This window comes from Marmota monax, unplaced genomic scaffold (genome assembly GCF_021218885.2).
Source record: "Marmota monax isolate L192 unplaced genomic scaffold, Marmota_monax_Labrador192_F-V1.1 WCK01_AAM20220418_F8-fsc00296, whole genome shotgun sequence".
Taxonomy (NCBI): Eukaryota; Metazoa; Chordata; class Mammalia; order Rodentia; family Sciuridae; genus Marmota; species Marmota monax.
Genome location: NW_026694723.1, coordinates 1,008,026 through 1,032,502, shown reverse-complemented (window position 1 = coordinate 1,032,502; position 24,477 = coordinate 1,008,026). Strand labels below are relative to the sequence as shown.

Sequence of the window (24,477 nt, the reverse complement as noted above, 5' to 3'; positions counted from 1 at the left end):
AAGATGTTATGATCTCAGGGTAACCCAACTTCTTTTTTCCCTATCTTATAGGTTAGCATGTATCTCTCTTAAAATAAGGATGCCATGTAAAATTTAGAAAGTTAAACTTCCCAATTTATTGAGAAATAAATTTTTCTTAAAGGAAATGACAAGCAAACAACATGTAAGAGCACAAAAGCCCAAAATAAATATGTCCCAAAACACTCTAACAGGCATAGAAATTCAATATATACTAAAGGTAGTATCAGAAATCAGCAGAGAGAAAAATGGCCAAACAGCGCTGGAAAACTAGTTAAACGCATTTCTAAAACAACAGAACTGCACATAAAATTATTTGCAACAAAGAACAAAGGAAAGATTGGCATTCAACATATTAAAAAACTTATAAGTTAGGACTGGGGTTGTGACTCAGTGGAAGAGCGCTTGTCTAGTAAGTTCGAGGCACTGGGTTCGATTCTCAGCACCACATGTAAAAAAGTAAATAAAATAATGGTCCGTGAACAACTAATAAAAATATTTCTTAAACTTATAAATTAGTTAGAAAAAGTAATTTAAAAATATTATGAAAGATGAGAAACACATTAACTTCATTAATCTCAGAAAAACTCATGTCAAAACTATCACTTTTCAAAATGGCAAAAATATAAATTATAATATCTAGTGCAAACAAGGACATTGCCACTTTCATACTGCTTGAAAGGAGCAAAATGGCAATACATATCAATATTCTCTACAATATATCCTTTGATCCAGAAATTCCACTCATACCAGAAATTCAGTCTCTTAAAGAAAACAATCATAGATGTGAACAAAGAATGACAAAAATCTCTATCAGAAGCATTTATAATATATATATATATAAAATGACAAGGTCCAACCAGAGGATTAATAAAATAAATCAAGGCTATTTTTATAATGGAATGTTACAAATTAATTAAAATGTTTTAAAGGTATTTAATGACATAGGATAATAATGTACTATTAAGTGAGACTGCACTGAATGCTTCTCCCAGTGATATCACAATGTTAAGTTAAATGATATAAATTCAAACAATTCTCTCCCCTGCTCCCAGAATGCCCTTTTCTGCCCAAAGCCGTCTTTCCAGGTCTCCCCAGTGAGATACTTCTCTGCCACTCTAATCCACTACCTTGCCCTTTGGTTGCCTCCCCAATACAAATACAAACAATTCTCTGCTTATCTATCCTTAGGACAGATAAAACACGTTTATAGTTTTTAACCTTCTTAAAGGACTTCCCCCTGCCCCACTCAAATTCCAGCACCTTCATCTCTGCTGCTCCAACCAGCTCTCTTTGGATATGCTTTTTTCCAACCCCTACCTCTATCCCCCACAGCCTTCCTTCTTTTGTGCAAATGATAAGCACTCAAATACTTCTGGAATGATCTAAAAATATAAATCCAATTCTGAAAAAGAAAATCAAATTACTAAATCCAACTTAAGCTGGATTACAGGAGGTTTTCAACTTCTCACTATCCTATTTCATCCATATTTCAAATGCGTATCACATATAGTTTCACAGTAAAGAGAGAACAGATAAAACCATATGTCCTCTTTCATTTTAACTGGCTGCTAGGTCTAGATTAGAAGTATGTCTGCTTGACCTGAAATAATAAATACAATGCAGTGCAGGATTTCCATATATTTTGAAAAACATTTAAGAACTATGGTTGCCAGGCATCTTGGCACATGCTTGTAATCCCAGCTACTCAGCATCCTGGCTGAGGCAGTTGAATCACAAATCTGATGTCAGCCTGAGCAATTTGGTGAAATCCTGTCTCAATTTTTGTTTAAAAAGGGAGGGAAATGGGCTCAGAATGTGGCTCAATGGTAGAGTATCTCTCCCCCCCCCCACCCCACCCAGTTCAATCCCCAGTACAGGAGGAAGGAGGAAAAAAAAAAACTAGTAGATTTGGCCTCAACCAATAGTCATTCAAGAAGCAGTTCTTTTTCCTGAAACTAAAGATTAACACAACACAAAACATCTCAAAATCAATCAGCCATTTTATCTGTCACCTCAATTTACAGACTGATTCATAATACAAAAGTGTCCAGGAGGCTTGCAAGAGGATTTTACAAAGTTCGTTGTATTCTTCTCTTCACTAATGTCCAGCCTGATGCATAGCATGTTTGGCTACAAACAATTCTGCTGACTCTCCCTGCAACATCTTCATGGCTCGCCAATAGATCTGCCCACAATTCTCAGGTCTACCAAGTGGGTGATTCAATTCTTCTTTGATGTAGTCCATCCAAAGATCTTAAAAAGGAATGAAAAAAAAAAAAAATACTGTAAACATAGTTAGACAACTAATAAGGCTTTTTAGGCAATTATTTAATATTGATTCAAAATTTCTAAGAAACTTAACTCCTGTTATTTCCCTAGAGCCCTATATGAAGCAATACTTCTCATGGCTTTTTTACATGAAGGTATAGGAAAAGGGTTTTCTGGTTAATAGAAAACCTTCCCATTAATCATGACAGCCTATGTTATTTAATCAACTAAAAATACTAAGATTTTTTAAAAGGGAAGATTTTGTTGAAGTCTCTTTTAAGGCAAGAGTAACCTCAATCAATTCACAAATAACCTTATTACTGTGCTTAAATAAAATTTGTTTGTGTTAGCAAAAAATGCTGCTTTCATCCATTTCACCACATATAGTCTATTGAAAACCAGCAGGAATTGTTGGTGAGATTGTAAATTAGTACAACCACTATGGAAATCAATATGAAGGTTCCTCAAATCACCATACGACCCAGCTACACCACTAACCAGTATTTATCCTAAAGAATTAAACTCAGCATACTACAGCAATACCTGCATAACCATGTTTATAGCAGCATAATCCACAAGAGCCAAACTATGAAACCAACTAGCCTAAGAGTCCATCAATAGACAAATGAATAAAGAAAATACACACACACACACAATGGAGTTTTACTCAGCCATAAAGAAAAATTAAATTATGTCATTTGCTGGAAAATGGATGGAACTAGAAACCATGAATTTAAGCAAAATAAGTCAAACTTAAGGTCAAGGGTCATGTTTTCCCTCATATGGGGAAGCTGGAGAGAAAAAAGAAAAAGAAAAGTAGGTGGAATCTCATGAAAATTGAAGTGAGATCAGTAGAAGAAAGGAAAGAGACTTGGGAAAGGAAGAAAAGAAAAAGGGAAATACTGGGGTATGATATTGGCCAAATTATACTGTCATATCATGTGCATATATGAATATGTAACAACAAATCGCACCATTAAAAAATGGGGGAAAACTTTAAAGCCCCATATTCTACATGACAAAACTATGCCCAGAAGTATGTTGGGCAATTCTTACAAGTGGGCAGTGTAGTTGACAGCCATGTTACCATCAGCTCTAACTCCCACACCTTTTTGTTCTTCTGACAAGTTATTTTTTTTTAACTTTAAAATTTTAAACAAATAGATATGTAAAAACTGTATATATTAATGGGGTAACAGAACATTTGATACATGCATACATTGTACAATGTTTAAATGAGGTTATACATATCTTCTCAAACATTTGTCATGTCTTTATGGTGAAAACTTTCAATATTGTTTCTTCTAGCTTTTTGAAATATGTGGTACATTACTATTATCTATAGTCACCCTACTGTGCAACAGCACATCAGAACTACTTGCTCCTATCAAACTGTAACTTAGTACCCATTGATCAATCTTGCCCTATCCTCCCTCCCCACTACTATGACTAATCACCTCCATTATGAACATATTCCTTACAAATAAGTATTCCTTACCCCTCCCCCCACCTTTTTTGTTCCTAGCCCTGGGGGGTGAACCCAGGGGCATTTTATCCTTGAGCTATATCCCCAGCCCTCTTTTTTTTTTCTTTTCTTTCTTTTTTTTTAGAGACAGAGACTCACCAAGTAACAAGGCAATCCTCCTCCTCAACCTCCCAAGTGATTGGAATTACAGACATGCATCCACTAAAATTTTTTTTTTTTTTTAAGAAAACCTAACCAAGCATATCTTTCTCTAACCCAGAGTTCTTAAGAGAAGAACTTATGGATTCTTGGAAACTTAAAATTTTAAGTAAAACTATGTGTCCAATAAGTTTTTGTACACAAGGCAAGGGAGAAGGCAGGGGAAGGAATCAAGTGCTATTCAAAGGCCATGATACAAAAAAGCTAAACACTGTTGTAACTTATTCACAGGTCACAGACTGCAGAAGCCAACACTTCTTCAGTTATGTGTCCATAACTGAAGTTTACTTACCAGAATCTACAGATCCAAACTCTCTCAAAGCTCTCTCATAATATTCTCTTAAGTTTGCCATCTTACAAGATTCCTAACAAAAACAATCAGACAATTTTGCCACAAAAGCCTGGTTATAAAATCACAAGTTCATTTCAAACTTAGAGTTAACAACTACCATCTGTTAGATATTTGAAGGGGAAGGAGGGTCAGGGTATAAGACGAATCAGCCTAGTTGTCAACTTACCCAGAAAAAAGGCAAATGCACTACCCACCAGAGTGAAGTCAATGTCAATTCGTAAAAACACCTTGCTCTGGTGGCATGGAAAAAAGTCTAATAAATTTTCAGTAAGGGATTAAACAAAGGGGAATGAAGAGAAGGGAGTAGGATTGGGCATAGGAAAGACAATAGAATGAACCGGACATAACTGTCCTATGTTCATAAATGAATACATGACCAGTGTAACTCTACATCATGTACAACCATAAGAAGGGGAAGTTAGGGCTGGGGTTATTGCTCAGCAATAGAGTGCTCGCCTCACACGTGTGATCCTGGGTTCAATCCTCAGCACCACGTAAAAGATAAATGAATAAAATAAAGGTACTGTGTCCAACTACAACTAAAAAATAAATATTAAAAAAAAAAGAATGGGAAGTTATACTCCATGTATGTATGATATGTTAAAATATATTCTACTCGAGGCTTGGGTTGTGGCTCAGTGATAGAGCACTCGCCTAGTACATGGGTTCGATCCTCAGCACCACATAAAAATAAATAAAATAAAGGTATTGTGTCCAACAACAATTGAAAAATAAATATTAAAAAAAATATATATAGGGCTGGGGATGTGGCTCAAGCAGTAGCACGCTCGCCTGGCATGCGTGCGGCCCTGGTTCGATCCTCAGCACCACATACAAAGATGTTGTGTCCGCCGATAACTAAAAAATAAATATTAAAAATTCTCTCTCTCTGTCTCTCTCTCTAATATATATATATATATATATATATATATATATATATATATATAATTCTACTGTCATATATAACTAAAAAGAACAAAAAAAATTAATGGGAAACATGAAAGGCTTCACAGGAAACATTTGAAAGGCTTGGGGGATGAGTAAGAGTAAAATAAAGAAACAAATTTATATGACCCTTGGCAAGTTTTGGGGGTTTTTTTAGTGTGGTTTTTTTTTGGGGGGGGGATGAGAATTTTTGAACCCAGGGGTGCTTTATCACTGAGTCAAATCCCTAGTCCTTTTTATTTTGAGATAGGGGCTCACTAAGTTGCTGAGACTGGCCTCAAATTTGTAATCCTCTTGCTTCAGCTGATTTCCCTGGTTGCCCAGCTTATAGGCATGTACCACCATACCTGGCTAACCTTCAACAAGTGTTTTAAACCCTCTGTCAATATTTTCTCACATGGAAAACAAAGTTTGTACTTCTTAGTGCAACTATAAGTATTAAGGTAATGATTAATGATGAACCGCTAATTTTAGACAATCAATAACTGCTAATTCTTCATCTATTTTTAAAAATACATCCCCTTTTGCTTTCTTTTCACAGTAGACTTGACATCTTCAGTTTAAAAATCCTTTTGTATAATAAAATAACTACTTCCTGAGCTGGGGAGTTACCTCAGGGGCACAGCACTTGTCTAGCATATATAATTCCTGGGTTAGATTCCTAGCAGCACAGAAAAAAAAACCAAAATCTTCCTAATTCAAATCTCACTTCACTGAGATTGTATTATATTACAGGAAGTCAATTTAACCTCATATGCTTTAAAAAAAAAAAAAAACAGAATCATACTTTGCTGAGGGTTCCTAATGGTCAAGGCACTATGCAAAGTCCTTTCTACGTAGTATCCCAATTAGGCCCTATAACTCTCATACAACTGAAAAAGGTATAAGGACCTTTTATAGATGAGGATGTGAGGCTTAGAACTAAGTGGTCTGCCCAAGGCACATGTTAATACAAAGTCTGGCTGTTTGATGATATTAAACTATCTCTAGTATTATAAGACTGTACATACTATAGAACATGAATAGACACTTGACTCAGACAACAATGGTCAAACTATGAAAAAAGGAGTTCAACCGCACTAGTAACTTTTTTTGGGGGGGTGGGGGGGTGCCAGGGATTGAACCTAGGGGAACTGAACCACATCCCTAGCCCTTATATTTTATTTAGAGTCAAGGTCTGGCTAAGTTGCTGAGGCTGGCTTTGAACTCTTGATCCTCCTGCCTCAGCCTCCCAAGTGGCTGGGATTATAGGCATGTGCCATCATGCCCAGGTAACTTTGAAAATGCAAATAAAAAAAACACCAAGTGAAGTACCAAAATAAAAGAGAAAAAGCAAAATTGGATACTTGGAGAAGCTAAAAGGAAACAAGGATGCAGTATATCTTATTATAAATAAGCCTAATTTTTTTTTTTGTAGTTTTAGATGAATAGAATGCTTTACTTGTTTATTTTTATGTGGTGCTGAGAATCGAACCCAGTGCCTCACACATGCTAGGCAAGCACTCTACCACTGAGCCACAACCCAGCCCAAGCCTAATTCTTTTGGAGAACTATAATATGGCAATATAATAAAACCATACAAAATATGCCCCCAATCCAGAAATTTATATCAGTAATTTATGTAGAAAAAAGCTACATAAAGACAATCTCTGCAGCAGTGTTTTCAATATACAAAAAAAAAGAGATAAGAATCTATATATATATAATGGAATAGATATGAAAATTACAGGTTTAAGAATTACATTAGAGCTGGGCACAGCATTACATGCCTATAATCCCAGCTGCTCAGGAGCCTCAGACAGGATTGCAAGTTCAAAGAAAGCCTCATCACCAGGGCACAGGTAGCACAAGCCTGTAATCCCAACAGTTCAGGAGGCTGAAGAGAGAGGATCACAAGTTTAGAACCAGCCTCAGCATCTTAGTGAGGCCCTAAGCAACTCAGTGAGACCCTGTCTCAAAATAAAATATAAAAAAGAACTGGGGATGTGACTCAGTGGTTAAGCACCCATGTGTTCAATACCCAGTAACAAAAGAAAAAAGGAAAAAAAAAAAAAGGATTACAACCATTAAAAATGTGATAAACATATAAAAACACAGGAATGTGTCTATAAAAGGAGATCTCTCATTTGACACCTAAGTCCAAAATATAACAGTACAAAACCAAGTGCATGTGAATTAAAATATTAAATAATAGTAGGCTATATTAATGTGATGGGATTACAGATACATTAGGATTTTTGTGAATTATTTTTAAATGCGACTCTCCTATCCTTTCTCCTGGCTCACAAGTTCCATTTAAAAACACCAGGAATAGTAATTGAGTCTTCACTCTGTACCTCACCATCCACACTATGAAAGCAAAGCAGAAGCAGTCCCTCATCCAGAATGGTAGGTAAGGCTTCCTGTCAGAGGTGACGTCCAAGTTTTTTACTCTCCAAACAGGTACTTTCTTGATACCATTCCTACTAGCTCTATAGAAAATGGGTTGGACCAAGAAACCAGAAATATCTTTTCTCCCTCCACAGTACTGAGGATTGAATCCAGGAGTGCCCCACCACTGAGCTACATCATTTTTTATTTTGATACAGGGTCTCCCTAAAGTTGTCCAGGCTAGCCTCAAATTTGCAATCCCCCTGCCTCAGCCTCCCAAGTAGCTAGGACTACAAGTATGCACTACCACACCCAGTGGAACCAGAAATTTATACTATACCAGAAATTTATACTGTATTATAATAAGTTTTTAAAACAATGAGATGCTGCCATAGATTAGTAACTACTAGCCCATTTTCCCAGGCAAGTCATGCTTAGAATACTTACTTGCTCCTTTTCAAACTGGATCATTTTCCTGAAAAAATCTACTGAAAATGGCCGGTTTTCCTGTAAACTAAAATAGAATGTAAAAATGTCATCTTCCACAGTGATAGGATGCCTTTTACTTCTTATAAATAAAAATAAATACCCAGGGCAGTGCCTCCAAAAGAGGGGGTTTAACAAAGACTTTGCTGTAATTCCATGCAAGGTCTAGACCCAGTGACTACTCTCAACCTTTAGTGACTTCCCCTTCACCACCAAAGTCTTTCCTACTCACTTTTCTTTCTGCTTTCCTCTTTCTCACATTTGGAGTCTAAAGTTTCCCCAACTATATCTTAAGATCTTTTTGGAGGCCAATAGTTCCATTTCTAAGACTACATCCTAAGGAAATAATTTCCCTTATGGACAAATACTACTGCCAAGGAAATGTTCATCAAGCAGTATTACCATGACCAAAGAAATTATACCAAATCCACAGAGTGGTTTTTAATAAATGTTAATGAAGAATGTATACTGAAAGAGGAAAAGATGGAACACAAAACTATGATTATAGTTTAACCTCAACTACATAAGAAACAAATTCTAAAATATATTAACAGTGGTTTTTCTTTTGATGGGATTACAATGAATCACCTGTTGATTTTCTCTGCCAAAGAGGTTTAATTGCTTTTATTGTTCAAAAGCAGTAAAAAGAAGCATTACTTTTTTAAAAAATCCCTTGGATTACTTTCCCAGATACTATTTGTGATACATACAATTTGGCTATGATGGGCCATGGAGTAGAGAGAGTAGAAACGGCTATAAAAGTTTGTGAGTACCTTTTAAACACAGTTCTGGCCTTTTTGTTGCCACCAATTCGATATGCCCAATCCAAGTATTTATCCTTCAGAGTTACTGAGCTGGTACCTGTGATAGCTAAAATAGCTTTCTACAATGTAAAAGAAAAAAGAAACAAGTTGTATGAGAAAATTTATAGATAACAAAACAAATTTTCCCAGAACCACCTCAGGCTACTTAATGGGGCTTTAGGACATATGCTGATGAAAGAACCCTCCAACTAGTGAGCCCATTCCCCAAACCACAAGACTTAGAACATGGAACTACACCTTATAGATTGCTTCTGTGTCTTCATGGCTTTGGGCACCTTCACTCCACTCTGCCCATGAAATCCATAAGGGCAAACAAACCTACTCCCAATTAAAAAAAAAAAAAAAGTTAGAAAATGATCGTTCAGCACTATGCTCTGAAAATTTATCACTATAAAGATGGGCTCCTCCTAAGACAATCAATATGCAAACTATGGATTCATTTCTGCCCAGCAGGAATTGGCATGTCAGAACATAGACAGCCTTCTAAGTCACCCAGAGCAATCCTCTCCTGCTAATTTTAGTTCCCTTCTGTTGGGGAATACTTCCTGTAGTTGGCATCATCAATCATCATTCAGTTACTTAAACCATTAACAGCAGACAGACAGCCCAACCCACAGCTACCCAGGCCATGGCTCTGCTGTCTAGGACCTACAACACAAGAACTAACTAATCAAGGCTGATTTTTCACTCACTTGCCAAAAGCAAACACAAATGAGCAGAAAAATAGTGTTTTTCCCGTTTTACCTTCTGGAGTACATTTTCCTCACTGATATAAAAAGATTTACTGTATAGTTTTAAGTTTTGATCTTTAAAGATTAGAAATACATTTTCAATTAAAAGTCAGGTCAATGTTCAGCTTTAGATGCAAGTGAGAATAATATTGTATCAAATTTATCACTTGTTCCAAGATATCTAAACAGAATAGAAAGTTTTATATAATATAGCCAATTTTCAAATAAGGGTTAGAAATAAGCTGTTGAAGCTGGGCATGGTGGCAGGTGCACACCTATAATCCCAAAAGTTCAGGAATTTGAGGCAGGAGGATGGTAAGTTCAAAACCAGCCTCAGAAACTCAGCAAGGCCCTAAGCAACTTAGGACCCTGTCTCCAAATAAAATTCAAAAGAGTGATGGGGATGTGCCCCTGGGTTCAATCCCCGGTATCAAACAAAAAAGAAAGAAAGAAATGAAATGAATTCCACTACTGATCCCTCAAACCATTTACAATAAATGTCACTCTAGGGTCAGCTCTCAGCAAATATGTATTCAAAGGAGCTTTGGCTAAAGTCTTAACAGGTTTCCCAAACAGAATGAAACATGAAAGACCCAACTCACAGACCTGGGGTTTGAGGTGCACAAAGGCTTCTTCAACAAACATGGCTATGTCAGGACTCTTTGAGGCAATCAGCACCTGCAGCTTCATCTGCCACATTGTCACGGAGTCCTTGAACAATTCAATCCCAGCTTCTGCCACCTCCAGAGCTTCCGTAAAGAAGTCACGGGGCAGCAACAACTCAATCTAAGACAAAGTTAATTACTGAAAAGTTAATTACTGAAACATAAATAACATATGTAAATAGAGACAAAGACCTCATGTGAGACAATAATTTCAACAGCCTTTCCACTAAAATTTTTACCCTGGCTGCTGCATAGGCCCAAAGAGAACAATTTGGAATTCCTCTTCCTTTTCCTACTCCCACAAATAAAGACAATCAAGAAAAACAGGAACAGGGGTTGTAGCTCAGTGGTAGAGCGCCTGCCTGGCATGTGTGAGGTACTGAGTTCAATTCTTAGCACTGCATATAAATAAATAAAGGTCCATCAACTTAAAAAATATTAAAAAAAAAAAAAAAACAGGGACAAAAGCTGGTGTGCAGGAGCATATTCTTATAATCCCAGCTACTAGGATGGGCGAGTCAGAAGGATCACAAGTTTGAGGCCAGCCTGGGCAACTTAGCAAGACCCTATCTCAAAATAAAAAATTAAAAACGGCTGAGGTTTAGCTCAGTTGTAGAGCACCCCTGGGTTCAAACCCCAGTACACACACACACACACACACACACACACACACACACACACATATACAAACACAAATTGGGCCATCATGACTTAATTCCAAAGACTTATCAAATATACTCGGGGGGCCGCTGGGGGACTGGATGTACTTCAGTGGTGTAACTCCCTAGCATGGCATGGGGCAGGGATTTAGACTGGTGCTCACACCCACCAGAATATAAGTCAATAAAGATAAAATAAGTATTTGGGGCACAGTAATTAAATAGATGTATTCAATCAAATGGAGTTGGATACATTACATTACAATTTTTCTAAAACGTAATTTAGCACTGTGTAACAAGTCATAGAAGTTTTCATCTTTTTAAAAGTTTTGAACTTTAACAAATATGGCCTGACAAAAAAAAGAAGGAAACCTTATCTGTTCAAAGGTTTATATCCACACTAGTTGGCTATATTTTTGTTTTTGTAGTACCATAGATTGAAAGCAGGGGCGCTCTACCACTGCACTATATTCCTAGCACTTACTTATTTTGAGACACGGTCTCACTAAACTGCCCAGGCTGGCCTCAAATTTGTGATCGTCTTGTCTCATTGTCCCAAGTAGCTGAGATTATAGGTATATACTACTGCACCCTAGCGTCCACAGTTTTAATAGAGGAAAAAAACTGCTAAGTGCAGTGGCACACACCTGTAATCCCAGCAGCTCAGAATGCTCAGGTAGGAGGATCACAGGTTCAAAACCAGCCTCAGCAACTTAGCAAGGCCCTGTCTCAAAATAAAATATAAGAAAAGGGCTGGGGATGTGGCTCAGAGGTTCAATGCCCCAGGATCAATCCCAGATACCAAAAAAAGAGAGAGAGAAAAAAAAAAAACCCTAAAACAATTCCAATTTTACAGAAGTGTGAAAAAGTGAGTAAATGGCAATATATAAACAGTTCACCCATATTATATGCTAGATTGAATTTATACTCCTACTGCCTACAGAGAGACTTCCTAAAAAGACAGCCTACCAAAAGAGACAGTTTGACATGTGCCATGACAAAAAGAATCACCTGCTACATGAGTACAAACCAGAAACACCAACTAGAGCTTTGGCAATTACCAGAGAGGACTCAGAAAAGGAGCATTTAAGCCAAGACTTAAAACAGAAATACGTACTAACCAAATGAACACAAGACCTCCAGAAAAAGAGAAGGCTTTCCCAACTAGCAAGAGGCCAGAGATGGCTCAGATAAAAGGAAATCCAAGTTCAGTATGACTGGAGGGTAGGACACACACCAAAGGATTGGAAGATGAGTCTGGAAATACTGGCAGGGGCCAAGTTAAAGAGTAGAGATTCTGTGGAGAACAACCTGGAAAAAGGATGGGTGTAGAATTAGCTGGGCATTTAACTTTTATGGCAGTATGCTAAGGGATTCTCTTTAAAAGTAAGGTAGTCTTAGGAAAGGCAACTTCAGAGATTTCAGTATTGTAAGAATGTTTGAAATAGCCAGAGTTGTAAACAACATAAGAAAGATGATAACAGAAGAACAGGACTGCCAAGGTAATATTCAAAGACCACTTGAATTTATGCATTGTGAATGACTTTCCAACACTTAATAACTCCAGCCTTGGGATTTTCCTGAGTAGTTGCCTTAAAAGGAGAAGCGTATCTCAGCCTTGGAATAATATAACAGGTTATACTACCTAGTATCTTGAGGGAAATATTAATGCAAAAATAATAGAACACAATACAAAATACAACACAATACAAAATAGAAAAAACATTCATTACAATTACATAAAAATAATATTGATCAAAAGGGGCAAGCTAGGTGTGTTGGCACACTCCTTTAATCCCAGTGGCTTGGGAAGCTGAGGCAGGAGGATCGTGAATTCAAAGCCAGTCTCAGCAAAGTAAGCAACTCAGTGAGACCCGGTCTCCAAATAAAATACAAAATAGGACTGGGGATGTGACTCAGTGGTTAAGTGGCCCTGAGTTCAATCCTTGGTATGCTGCCCCATCCCCTGCCAAAAAAAAAAACAAAAAAAGAGGCAGAAGTCATATAAATAAAAAACTCAATAAATATAAAAATTTTTGTTTCCCCCCCCCCGCTGAACAGTTATATTAACACATTCACTACTTTATGCAATGCTCTCAACGACTTTGTGAGGTGGCAAAAACAAAGATGACTATTTTAAAACCAAATAAACTCAGCAAAGTTAAGTGGTTTTTCTAAGTCATCTAGCTACTATGCAGTAAAACCTGATCTAAAACTATATATTTCCACAGTATAGTATTCTGGACTTTCTTTACCCTCAACTCAAAGTATAGAGGGTTAATGTGCCTCTTACTAGAATGTCGGCTTTTGAAATACAGGAACATATTTCATTGCTTTAATGGTTACTCTGGGCCAGGAAAAAAATGTTCATTAAAAGATGGATGAATGGGGTTGGGGTGAGGTTCAGAGGAAGAGCACCTGCCTAGCATGCACAAGGCCCTGGATTTGATCACCAGCATCACAAATAAATAAAGGATGGGTGAATAAACAAACTCAGACTCTCTGTTCAAGTACTTTCCACTGTATAATACCTTCCCCTTCACAGATTTCAATTTTGGTGTATACCAAATACAACCACACGTAAATACCATCTTCCAAATGGCCACAGTTGTGTAAGATAGATTAGTCCATACATACAAAACACACTGACAACAGCACAAAACAACAAAAATAAAGTATATGTAACTGACAGTGAATGTGCTCTCAATGTTCTTACCCACTGCTTGTACTGGGATTCTGAAAGGAGCTTGAGTTCGTGTGCCTTCCTGAATGAAATCATGGTTCTTTCCAGTCTCTAAAATCAGAAAAATTCCTCAGTTTATTACCAAGATCTCATCAGAGGCCTCTGTCCACTGATATAAACAAAAACAATTTTGCATATTTCTAACAATTCAGAGAAAGGACTGGTTGCTCCTGCATTATGGTGTCACTCATCATTAGAGGAGGTTATCACTTGTATGGGGCACAGCCCAGTAAGAAGAGGGCCCCTCCTACCCTGGTGTACAGTATAAGGGCAAACCAAATCAGACCTTGAAAATGACAGGCCACCCTCCTGGCTGTCAGGAGAAAGTGGTTAAGCTTGAAGTTCCAAAAGCTGGCCCAGACCCTCCCGCAAAATGCTGTGCTTCTGTTCTTCTTTTAGAAGATAGGCACTTTCTAATCAGTCACTGTAACCATGAAATACAAGCCCTTACCTTCCCTCTGAGGAACTCACTACTCGTCTTCTTAGAAAATCTTTCCAAGCAAAAATTGATGTAACATTTCCACATGCCCTCTGGGAAAAAAAATCACATTACATTGATAAGATCACCAATTCTCTTAGTTCAATAATCATCACATGTGTTTTCTTCAAAGGGAAAAAGCCTCTGAAGAAAAGTTTTAACTAGCTTAATGGAAAATTATTCGGGAGCTGAGGTTGTGGCTCAGTGGCAGAGCGCTTGCCTGGCACACGTGAGGCACTAGGCTCAATCCTCAGCACCACACAAAAATAAATAAATAAAATAAAGGTATTCTGTCCATCTACAACTAAAAAAATATTGGGAAAAAAAAAGTTATTCGAATTACAGCCAAATATTTCAAATACTGGGGGAAAGCATCTGAGTAATAATAGAAACATAAAATTCAAAATCAAAAGCTTTATCCAGGTTTTAGATCCTCACCAATTTTATTCTCCAATATTATAAAAGAAGTAAAATCTCTAGCAAAAGGTAACTAAAGAATCTTCTGAATTATCATTTCCTAAGTATCAACTCCTCCAAACAAATGAACATAAAGACCGCAAAGATAGAGGAAGTATACAAAAGCTCCAACTTCCACCATCAGAGAAAGAACAAGCTGGAAAGCCAGGCACATTGCAAACTGTACTATAAAGAGATTTCCAGTGCCAATTTTGGTAATGGGAAGGGGAGTGTCTGCTCACACTAGGATACTGTTACTTCTACACGACATGGCGGTTTAAAGAAGTTTACCTGTAGGCAGAGTCTTCACTGCCTCTTCATATACAGCACAGCACCTCTCCTCCCTCCGGCCCACCTCCGCTGCTCTGGCTTTTTTTGTCAGAGGCTGCTCATCTCCTGGTTGTGACTGGATCTCTAATTCTCGGCGTGCCACATAATCCCAAGTGAGAGGGTCATCTGTGTGCATAGCCTGAAGGCTGAAAAATACAGTTTATTGGCATTTGTTCCACAAAAAGGAACTCGGAATTCCCAAACAGACAGTTCCACATGGTCTAAAAATGTACACAAGACACCTTTATAACTGCAGTACCTTAAGAGCCAGAGTACCTTCACTCACTATATAATCAGTGGAACAAAGCTGTCACAGATTTATTGTCTCATAATATTTCAGACATCACTGACAAATGTTAACATTCAAGTTAACTCATAAAGTCAAATCAGCAGTTATCTGCAACCACACAAGCCTCCAAGAGCTCTTGACAGCTTTATATCCTAACTCTGGATTTCCTGTTATTATAATGGAGGCAGAGAAAAAGCACAACCTAATCCTCTACCAAAACTCTACAGATCTAAAGGACAAACTGATCCACATTTCATCTTATACCCTAGAAAAGCACAGGGTGCTACCTAAGAATGGAAGTACATATAAAGTAGGCACAAATAAAAAATTCTTAGACAATATAATCAGGCATTGAAGAATAAAATTACTTGCAACATTCCAGTAAGAACAGTTATGAATACAACTCTTGTTTTATGAACAAAAGACATGCCAGGACAACAGAACACAGGTTTTCTTGTTTTTCTTTTGGTACTAAGGATTGAACCCAGGGACTCACACAGTCTAACTCTACCACTGAGCTACAACCCCAGCTAGCCTCAAACTTATGATGCTCCTGCCTCAGCCTCCTGACCAGCTTGACTTACAGGAATGTGCCACATGCCAGCAGGATATAGGATTTTTATATAAGCCTTAGGATATATTTGTTATTGAATATAGACAAATTATTTCCAAAAGGAAGTCAATAAATAAGGTCAAAGAATTCTCTAAAAACATACTCTTTGAATATGTAAAGCATACACATTTTTCTTAAAACTTAACCTTTCTATAAAGTCAATAATAAAAGAAAAAAAAAAAACTTAGCCTTTCTTCCAAGGATCTAGTATTGTATCTTTTTCCTCCCTTACAAACAACCAAACTCAAATTTTTATCATATGATCAGAAATAGATATAATTCACCTTTCTACCATTTTACTTACTCATCATAAATTTCTTTTTGTAGATCTTTGGAAAAATCAAACAGCTGTGCAATTGAGAGAAGTGACACATGAAATTCTGCACCTAAAATTTAAAAAGCAGGGGAGGAGAAATTCTTCACAAAGGGCACTCTACCACCGAGCTACACTCCCATTCCCTTTTTTTTTCCTCCTTGAGACAGGGTCTCACCAAGTTGCTGGGGCTGGTCCCAAACTTGCACCTGAATACTAGTTCTTTTTTTTTTTTTTTTTTTTTGGGGGGGGGGGTGGGGAGTGGCAGGGTAGATAGAGGTCTGGGGATTGAATCCAGGGACTCACACATGCTAAACACCTCTACTGCAGACTTACACACCCCTCCAACTGAAGGAAGCTTATTTTGGTTGTGGATTTTCTTTTTTTTTTTTTTTCTTTTTGAGAATGAGGAAAAAAATGGGCTGGGGGAGATCCTATAGTCCCCATAAACAAGCAAAGCCATTATTAATATTATGGGATATTCATAAGCACTTCTAACTTTCATTCTAAACTTGAGGGCATAAGGAAACAAACTAAGTTCTCTACTTCTTTTCAATATCTAAATAAGTTAAGTATTTGAAAAATAGTTCCTGAAGCCAGGCACAGTTGTACATGCCTGTAATCCCAGTGGCTGGGGAGGCTGAGGCAGGAGGATCACGAGTTCAAAGCCAGCCTCAACAAAAGCAAGGCACTAAGCAACTCAGCAAGACCTTGTCTCTAAATAAAATACAAAATAGGGCTGGGGATGAGGCTCAGTGATTAAGTGGCCCTGACTTCAATCCCTGGTACCCCAACAACAACAACAACATCAAAAAAAACCACTTCCTAAAAAATGTCCAATTATAGTCTAGAAGAAATAAGCATTTTCAAAAAGATACAGGACTCTGGGCTGGAGTTGTAGTTCAGTGGTAGAGTGCTTGACTGGAATGTGTGAGGCCCTAAGTTTACCCCTCAGCACTGCATATAAATAAATAAATAAAAGATCCATCCATTGACAAAAAAGTATTTAAAAAATAAAAGATACAGGACATTATCCCTACAATCAGAGTTTTATACATATTACAGTTGAAATTTTCAAAATTAGCTAACAAAATTAGCTCAATATGAGAATGCTCCACTTTCCTACCACAAATAAATGTTCAAAAGACACCTACCATTTTTTAATATTTATTTTTTAGCTGTAGTTGAACACAATACTTTATTTATTTATTTTTATGTGGTGCTGAGGACCAAACCTAGGGCCTCACATGCCATAGGCAAGCACTCTACCATTTTGCCACAACCCCAGCACCAAAAGACACCTACCTTTAATCTTGCTTATAGAATTTTTGTAGATGATCCGAGCCAACTCGCCATTAAGGATTTCTTCAGAATGATCAAAACTCCCCTATAAAGTGTTACATTAAGCACAAGAAGTAGGGTAAGTAAATGTAAAAAAAAAAAAAAAAAAAAAAAAGCACTAGGATGAAAATCAACAGTCTTGGACTGCCACTACCTTTACAAGTCATGTCTCTGTGTGTCTGTCTGTCCCCGCTCCCCTATTCTCAACCAATTCCCTCTCTTGTAAAATGGGAAACTGAAACAAGATCACACTCATCTTCCAGCTCTGTTCTCTCAGGATCCTGGAGTGGTAGGAAGATCACACAATTTAAGGCCTCAATCTCTATTTTTAACAAGTCAAGTTGTACAAGATCTAATTATCCTTCTGTTTTAAGATTTTATTTGGATAAAAAAAGTTCTGAGTTGGAAACCACAATAACAGACAAAAGCGAAGTTCCTTTTTTAGCTCTAACATTCTAAATCTTCTTTAAGATATTCTATCATGTTAAAAAATCACATAAAAAGTAAAAGAAATAGGCATAGAGGCTGGGGTTGTAGATTACTGGGGGAGTGCTTTTGCCTGGCATGTGTGTCACACTGGGTTAAATTCTCAGCATCACATATAAACAAATAAATAAAATAAAGGTCCATCAATAACTAAAAAACATATTTTTAAAAAAAGAAGTGGATTTCTGTATATCAGTGACAAATCCTCTGAGAAGGAAATGAGGAAACTGCCCCATTCACAATATCCTCAAGAAAAATAAGATACTTGGGAATCAACTTAACAAAAGAGGTGAAGGATCTATACAATGAAAACTATAGAACCCTAAAGAGAAAAATCAAAGAAGACCATAGAATATGGAAAGATCTACCTTGTTCATGGATAGGCAGAATTAATATTATTAAAATGACCATACTACCAAAAGCACTATACAGGTTCAATGTAATTCCGATGAAAATCCCAATGGCATTCCTCATAGAAATAGAAAAAACAATCATAAAATTCATCTGGAAATACCCAGAATAGGTAAAGCAATTCTAAGCAGGAAGAGTGAAACAGGTGGTACCGCTATACCAGACCTTAAACTATACTACAGAGAAATAGTAACAAAAATAGCATGGTACTGGCACCAAAACAGGCTGGTAGACCTATGGTACAGAATAGAAGACACAGAGAGTAACCCACAAAATCACAACTATCTTATATTAGACAAAGGTGCCAAAAGCATGCACTGGAGAAAGGATAGCATCTTCAACAAATGGTGCTGGGAAAACTGGAAATCCATATGTAACAAAATGAAATTGAATCCCTATCTCTCAACATGCATAAAAGTTAACTCAAAATGGATCAAGGATCTAGGAATTAAACCAGAGACTCTGTGTCTAATAGAAGAAAAAGTAGGTCCTGATCTTTATCACGTGGGACTAGGCCCCAACTTCCTTAATAAGACTCCTATAGCGCAAGAATTAAAACCAAGAATCAACAAATGGGATGGATTCAAACTAAAAAGTTTTTTTCTCAGCAAAAAAAATAATCTGTGAGGTGAAAAGGGAGCTTACATCCTGGGAGCAAATTTTTACCCCTCACACATCAGATAGAGCACTATCTCTAGGGTATAAAGAACTCAACAAGCTGAGCAACCCAAAACAAATAATCCAATCAATAAATGGGCCAAGGACCTGAACAGACACTTCTAAGAGGTGGTATATATGTGTATTAAGAATTGTAATGCAAAAACAAAGAAGAAGAAGTAGGCATGGTGGCACATGACTGTATTTATTGATTGATATACAATCACAATCAATAAATATATGAAAAAATGCTCATCATCTCTAGCACAGAGAAATGCAAATCAAAACTACTCTAAGATACCATCTCACTCCAGTCAGAATGGCAGCTATTATGAAGACAAACAATAAGTGTTGGCAAGGATGTGGGAAAAAAGGTAAACTCATACATTGCTGGTGGGACTGCAAATTGGTGCAGCCAATTTGGAAAGCAGTATGGAGATTCCTTGGAAATCTGGGAATGGAACCACCTTTTGACCCAACTATCCCTCTTCTCGGACTATACTCAAAGGACCTAAAAACAGCATACTACAGAGACACAGCCACATCAATGTTTATAGCAGCACAATTCACAATAGCTAACTGTGGAGCCAACCTAGATGTCCTTCAGTGGATGAATGGATTAAAAAATGTGGCATTTATACACAATAGAATATTATACAGCACTAAAAAAAGAAAATCATGGCATTTGCAGGTAAATGGATGGTGTTACTGAAGATAATGCAAAATGAAGTTAGCCAATCCCCAAAAAACAAATGCCGAATGTTTTCTCTGATATAAGGGGGGTGACTCAAAGTGGGGTAAGGAGGAAGAACATGGGAAGATTATTTCTAGATAGGGAAGAGGGGCGGGAGGGAAAGGGAGGGGGAAAGGGATTAGCAAGGATGGTGGAATGTGATAGTCATCATTATACAAAATACATGTAGAGATTTGAATTTGGTGTCAACACACCTTATATTCAAACAGAGATATGAAAAATTGTGGTATATATGTGTATTAAGAATTGTAATGCAAAAAAAAAGAAGTAGGCATGGTGGCACATGACTGTATTCCCAGCTACTCAGGAGGTTGAGGCAGGAAGAGTGCAAGTTCAAGGCTGGCCTCTGCAACTTGGCTAGACCTTGGATCAATATAAAAATTAAGAAGTGGTAGTACACTCCTGAATTCAATCCCCAGTACCTACCATAAAAAAAAAGAAAAAAGAAACTAGAAACCTCGCATTCCACAATCTTTCTCAGGCTTCTTAAACCCATTAATATACCACTTACTAAAATCATACAGCATTAAAGAACAGCATTTGACCATAACATCAGTTATAACTTCAATTACTCTAAATATCTATCTTTATTTTATATTTACACAACACAATGCCTTTATTTATTTATTTTATGTGGTGCTGAGGATTGAACCCGGGTCCCGCCTGTGCTAGGCGAGCGCTCTACCGCTAAGCCACAATCTCAGCCCCTAAATATCTATCTTTAAAGCAGAAAATCTTATTTCTTTTATTACTAACCCCATTTAATTAAACCAACTTTTTATTCATTTTCAAGTTTTAAAATAACATTAAATTAGAAAGAAAAATATATTACAAGTGTTCTATCTCTTAAACAGACTCAGTGACAATACAGTAGGATCTCACCATATCCATGTCAGCCTTTTCAAATTCTTGTTTTTCCTTCCTCAGTTTCTCAGCATGCATCAGCTCCATCCTGAAGTACTACAGAAGAGAAATAATGGCCTGAAAATCTTTAAAGATACTTTCTTAAATTCAAGATATATAATACACCTTGTTTTTATGCATAATTTTCAGATGTGGGAAAATTTAGAAGGAGTATTATATTTTTCTTTGTTAACAAACTAGCTAACATTGACAAGGTAAGGTGAAAATATTATTTTATGCTATTCTAAAAGCAATCTAGAGGTATGAATCAAAAACTTTAAAAATGCTTTTATATCCTTGGTTATCACTTCACAATTAAACAAACCATAAAGTCTAGCCCTAAATTGTCAAAAGAAGCAACAAACACACTCAATGTCCTTAACCAGTTGAGAAGAATATAAGTTTGTAATCTAATATTGAAGGTTTCCATGAGTAATTTTACTTATGATTTCATCCATGTATATGAAAAGTGTCAACAGAAGCCAAGTAAGGAATTTGGACTTCTATCCTCTTCAGTCTTCCTCTCCTCTATTTAGCAGTAAATAGGCAGAATAGTATCAAAAGAGTTCTACTATCCGGGAGCAGTGGCACATGCCTGTAATCCCAGCTGCTCAGGAGGTTGAGATAGGAGGATCACGAGTTCAAAGCCAGCTTCAGCAAAAAAGTAAGGTGCTAAGCAACTCACTGAGACCCTCCCTGTCTCTAAATAAAATAGAAAAGGTCTGGGGATATAGCCCAATGGTTAAGTGCCCCAGGGTTCAATTTCTAGTACCAAGAAGAAAAAAGTTCTACTAGCCAGAAAATTTAACTCCCAGAGTTTCATAAAATAACCAAAAGGCCTAAAATCAATCATAAAAAGAACCAGGAGGGGCTGGGGTTGTGGCTCAGTGGTAGAGAGCTCACCTCACATGCGTGAAGCACTAGGTTCAATCCTCAGCACCATTTAAAAATAAATAAATAAAATAAAGGTATTGTGTCTGTCTACAATTAAAAAAATATTTTAAAAAAAGCAGGAAGGGGGCTAGGGTTGTAGCTCAGTTGTTAGGGTGTTTGCCTTGCATGTGTGAGGCACTGGTTTTAATCCTCAGAACCACATTTAAATAAATAAATCAAATAAACATATGTGTATGTGTGTGTGTGTGTATATATATATATGTGTGTGTGTGTATATATATATATATATATATATATATATATATATATATATATATATAAAAAAAACCAGGAATATCACAACTTCAATGAAGACAATCCAAAGACACCAACAACAGAGATGACATAGATGTTAGAATTATCCAACAAGGATTTAAAATCAGTAAAGATGCTTTAATGAGTAATTATAAATACATTTGAAACAATAGTAAATATCAGCAAACAGAAAACATAAAGAAGAACCAAATAGAAATTTGAGAACTGAAACTAATAACTCAGTGAATGGACTCAATAGCAACATGAACAAAACAGAGGAAAGAACCAGTGATCCTGAAAATAACTATAAAAATTACCCAATCTGAACAACAGAGAAAATAGGTTGAAAACAATGAACAGGGCCTCAGAAACCGGTGAGACAATGATAAATGATCCCGTATGTGTCATTGGAGTTACAGAGGAAAGAAAAAGGAGTAAAGCTGAAAATTTTAATTATGACTTGGTGCTGGGGGTTTAGCTCAGTGGTTGAGCACTTGCCTGGCAGCACAGTATCCCACAACATCAGTTATAACTTTACTGAGTCCTGTGTTCAATCCCCAGCACCAAATAAGAAAAAGAAAAAAGTGCCTCATGATTTTCCAAATTCAGCAAAAAACATAAACCTATAGATTCAAGAAGGTGACAGAACCGTTGGTGAACCCAAGTAAATCATGATAAAACCCACCATAATCAAACCTATGAAAAATAATGACAAAGAAAAAACTTGAAAGCAGTGAGAGATATGACATCCTACCTAAAAGAGAAAAGCAATTCAAACTGGACTTCCACAATCATCTAACAGTAAAAAAGCAGAACAGTGTCAGAAGAGGTCTACTAAACAAAACTTAAATATCCTAGAGTTGCTGGCAGATTTCTCATCAGAAAACAAGGAGGCCAAAAGGAAGAAGTGACACAATATTTTCAAATGCTACAAGAAAAGATGTGTTACCCCAGAAATATCTGGCAAAAATATAATTCAAAAAAGAAGGGAGCTGGGTACAGTGGCACATGCCTGTAATCCTAGCAGCTCAGGAGGCTGAGGCAGGAGGATTGTGAGTTCAGAGCCAGCCTCAGCAATTCAGCAAGGCTCTAAGCAACTCAGCAAGAACCCTGTCTCTAAATAAAACGTAAAAAAGGGCTGGGGATGTGGCTCAGTGCTTGATCATGTCAGAGTATAAATGCTGGTACCAAAAAAAAAAAAGAAGAAGGAAAAAGAGCCAGGCATGGTAGAGAACACCCACAATCCCAGCAACCAGGGAGGCTGAGACAGGAGGAATAAAAGTTCAAAGTCAGCCTCAGAAACCTAGCAAGGCCCTAAGCAATTTAGTAAGACCCTGTCTCAAAATAAATTTAAAAGGCTATGCTGGGGTATAGCATAATTCAGTAGTAAAGTGCCTCTAGGTTCAGTGCCCAATACCAAGGGGGAAAAAGGGAAAATTAGGGCACACAATGTACATACTTGGGAGGCAGAAGCAGAAGAATTATAAAACTAGAGGCCAGCCTTGGTAATTTAGCAAGACCCAGTCTCAACATAAAAAATAAAAAGGGCTGGGGATAGGACTCAGTGATAGAATGCCTCTGGGTTCAATCCCCACTACAAACACACACAAAAAGCAAAAGAGATCAAAAGACATTCTCAGATAAAGTGAAACTAAGAATCTATGTTAGAAGACCCATCATAAAAAAACATAAAGCTCTCAAAATAGAAGAAATTATTGCTTAAAAAGGATTCTGGAACATTAGGAAGACAGAAAAATGGAAAGAGTAAAAATATGGGTTATGTAATGGGGACGTGGCTCAATGTTAAAATGCCTGCCTAGCATGTGCAAGGTCACAGGTTCAATCCCCAGCATCACAAATATTTAAGTTGTTTGATACATAAAGCAAAAATTCTAACACTGTCTGATGTGGTTCCTCGGTCTTCTCAAACAGGAGATAGAATACCCTAAGTGAAATTTTAAAAACAAAACAATAAATAAAACTGAATTAAACAAATCAACAAAATGAAAAAATGATAAAGGACAAATTTCTTAGTTTTGTGTTGTACTACAGTTTTATAAAATGTAACTACTGGGAGGAATTAGGTGAAGTGTACACAGTACATCATTGTATTACCTTTGTGTCTTCTAGTGAACCTAAAATTATTTCAAAATAAAATTAATGGTAATAGGCTGGGGATATAGCTCAGTTGGTAGAGTGCTTGCCTCGCATGCACAAGACCCTGGGTTCAATCCCCAGCACACACATAAAAAAACAAAATTAATGGTAAACTGATACATGCCTATAATCCCAGCAACTTGGGAGGATAAAGCAGGAGAATGCTAAGTTTGAGGTCCACTTCAATCAGCAAATTCAAAGCCAGTCTAGGCAACTTAACAAGACCCAATCTCAAAATAAAAACCACAAACGGTCAGTGTAAAGCACTGCTGGGTTCAATCTCTAGTACCACCAAAAAAAAAAAAAAATCAATGACAAATATGTAATATCAAACTCTATAAAAGTCATGGTAT

The 24,477-nt window shown here is 36.9% G+C and overlaps 1 protein-coding gene across 3 annotated transcripts in view; it reads right to left on the bottom strand.

The window, feature by feature from the left end:
• Positions 1 to 2,003: 2,003 nt before the first annotated feature.
• The window catches only part of Utp6 (UTP6 small subunit processome component), a 34,225-nt gene continuing 11,751 nt past the window's right edge, over positions 2,004 to 24,477 (bottom strand). For 2 of the 3 annotated variants that reach the window (XM_058572520.1, XM_046424032.2), the window contains 12 exons: positions 20,759 to 20,836; positions 17,533 to 17,614; positions 16,219 to 16,300; positions 14,974 to 15,158; positions 14,200 to 14,279; positions 13,722 to 13,799; positions 10,288 to 10,467; positions 9,188 to 9,268; positions 8,900 to 9,009; positions 8,088 to 8,154; positions 4,266 to 4,338; positions 2,004 to 2,274 (listed from right to left, as the gene is read on the bottom strand). In XM_058572520.1, the coding sequence (XP_058428503.1) occupies positions 2,120 to 2,274; positions 4,266 to 4,338; positions 8,088 to 8,154; positions 8,900 to 9,009; positions 9,188 to 9,268; positions 10,288 to 10,467; positions 13,722 to 13,799; positions 14,200 to 14,279; positions 14,974 to 15,158; positions 16,219 to 16,300; positions 17,533 to 17,614; positions 20,759 to 20,836 (1,251 nt within the window). In that variant the 3' untranslated portion in view covers positions 2,004 to 2,119. The remainder of the gene's footprint in view (positions 2,275 to 4,265; positions 4,339 to 8,087; positions 8,155 to 8,899; positions 9,010 to 9,187; positions 9,269 to 10,287; positions 10,468 to 13,721; positions 13,800 to 14,199; positions 14,280 to 14,973; positions 15,159 to 16,218; positions 16,301 to 17,532; positions 17,615 to 20,758; positions 20,837 to 24,477) is intronic. The other variant, XM_058572521.1, reaches the window with a different exon arrangement.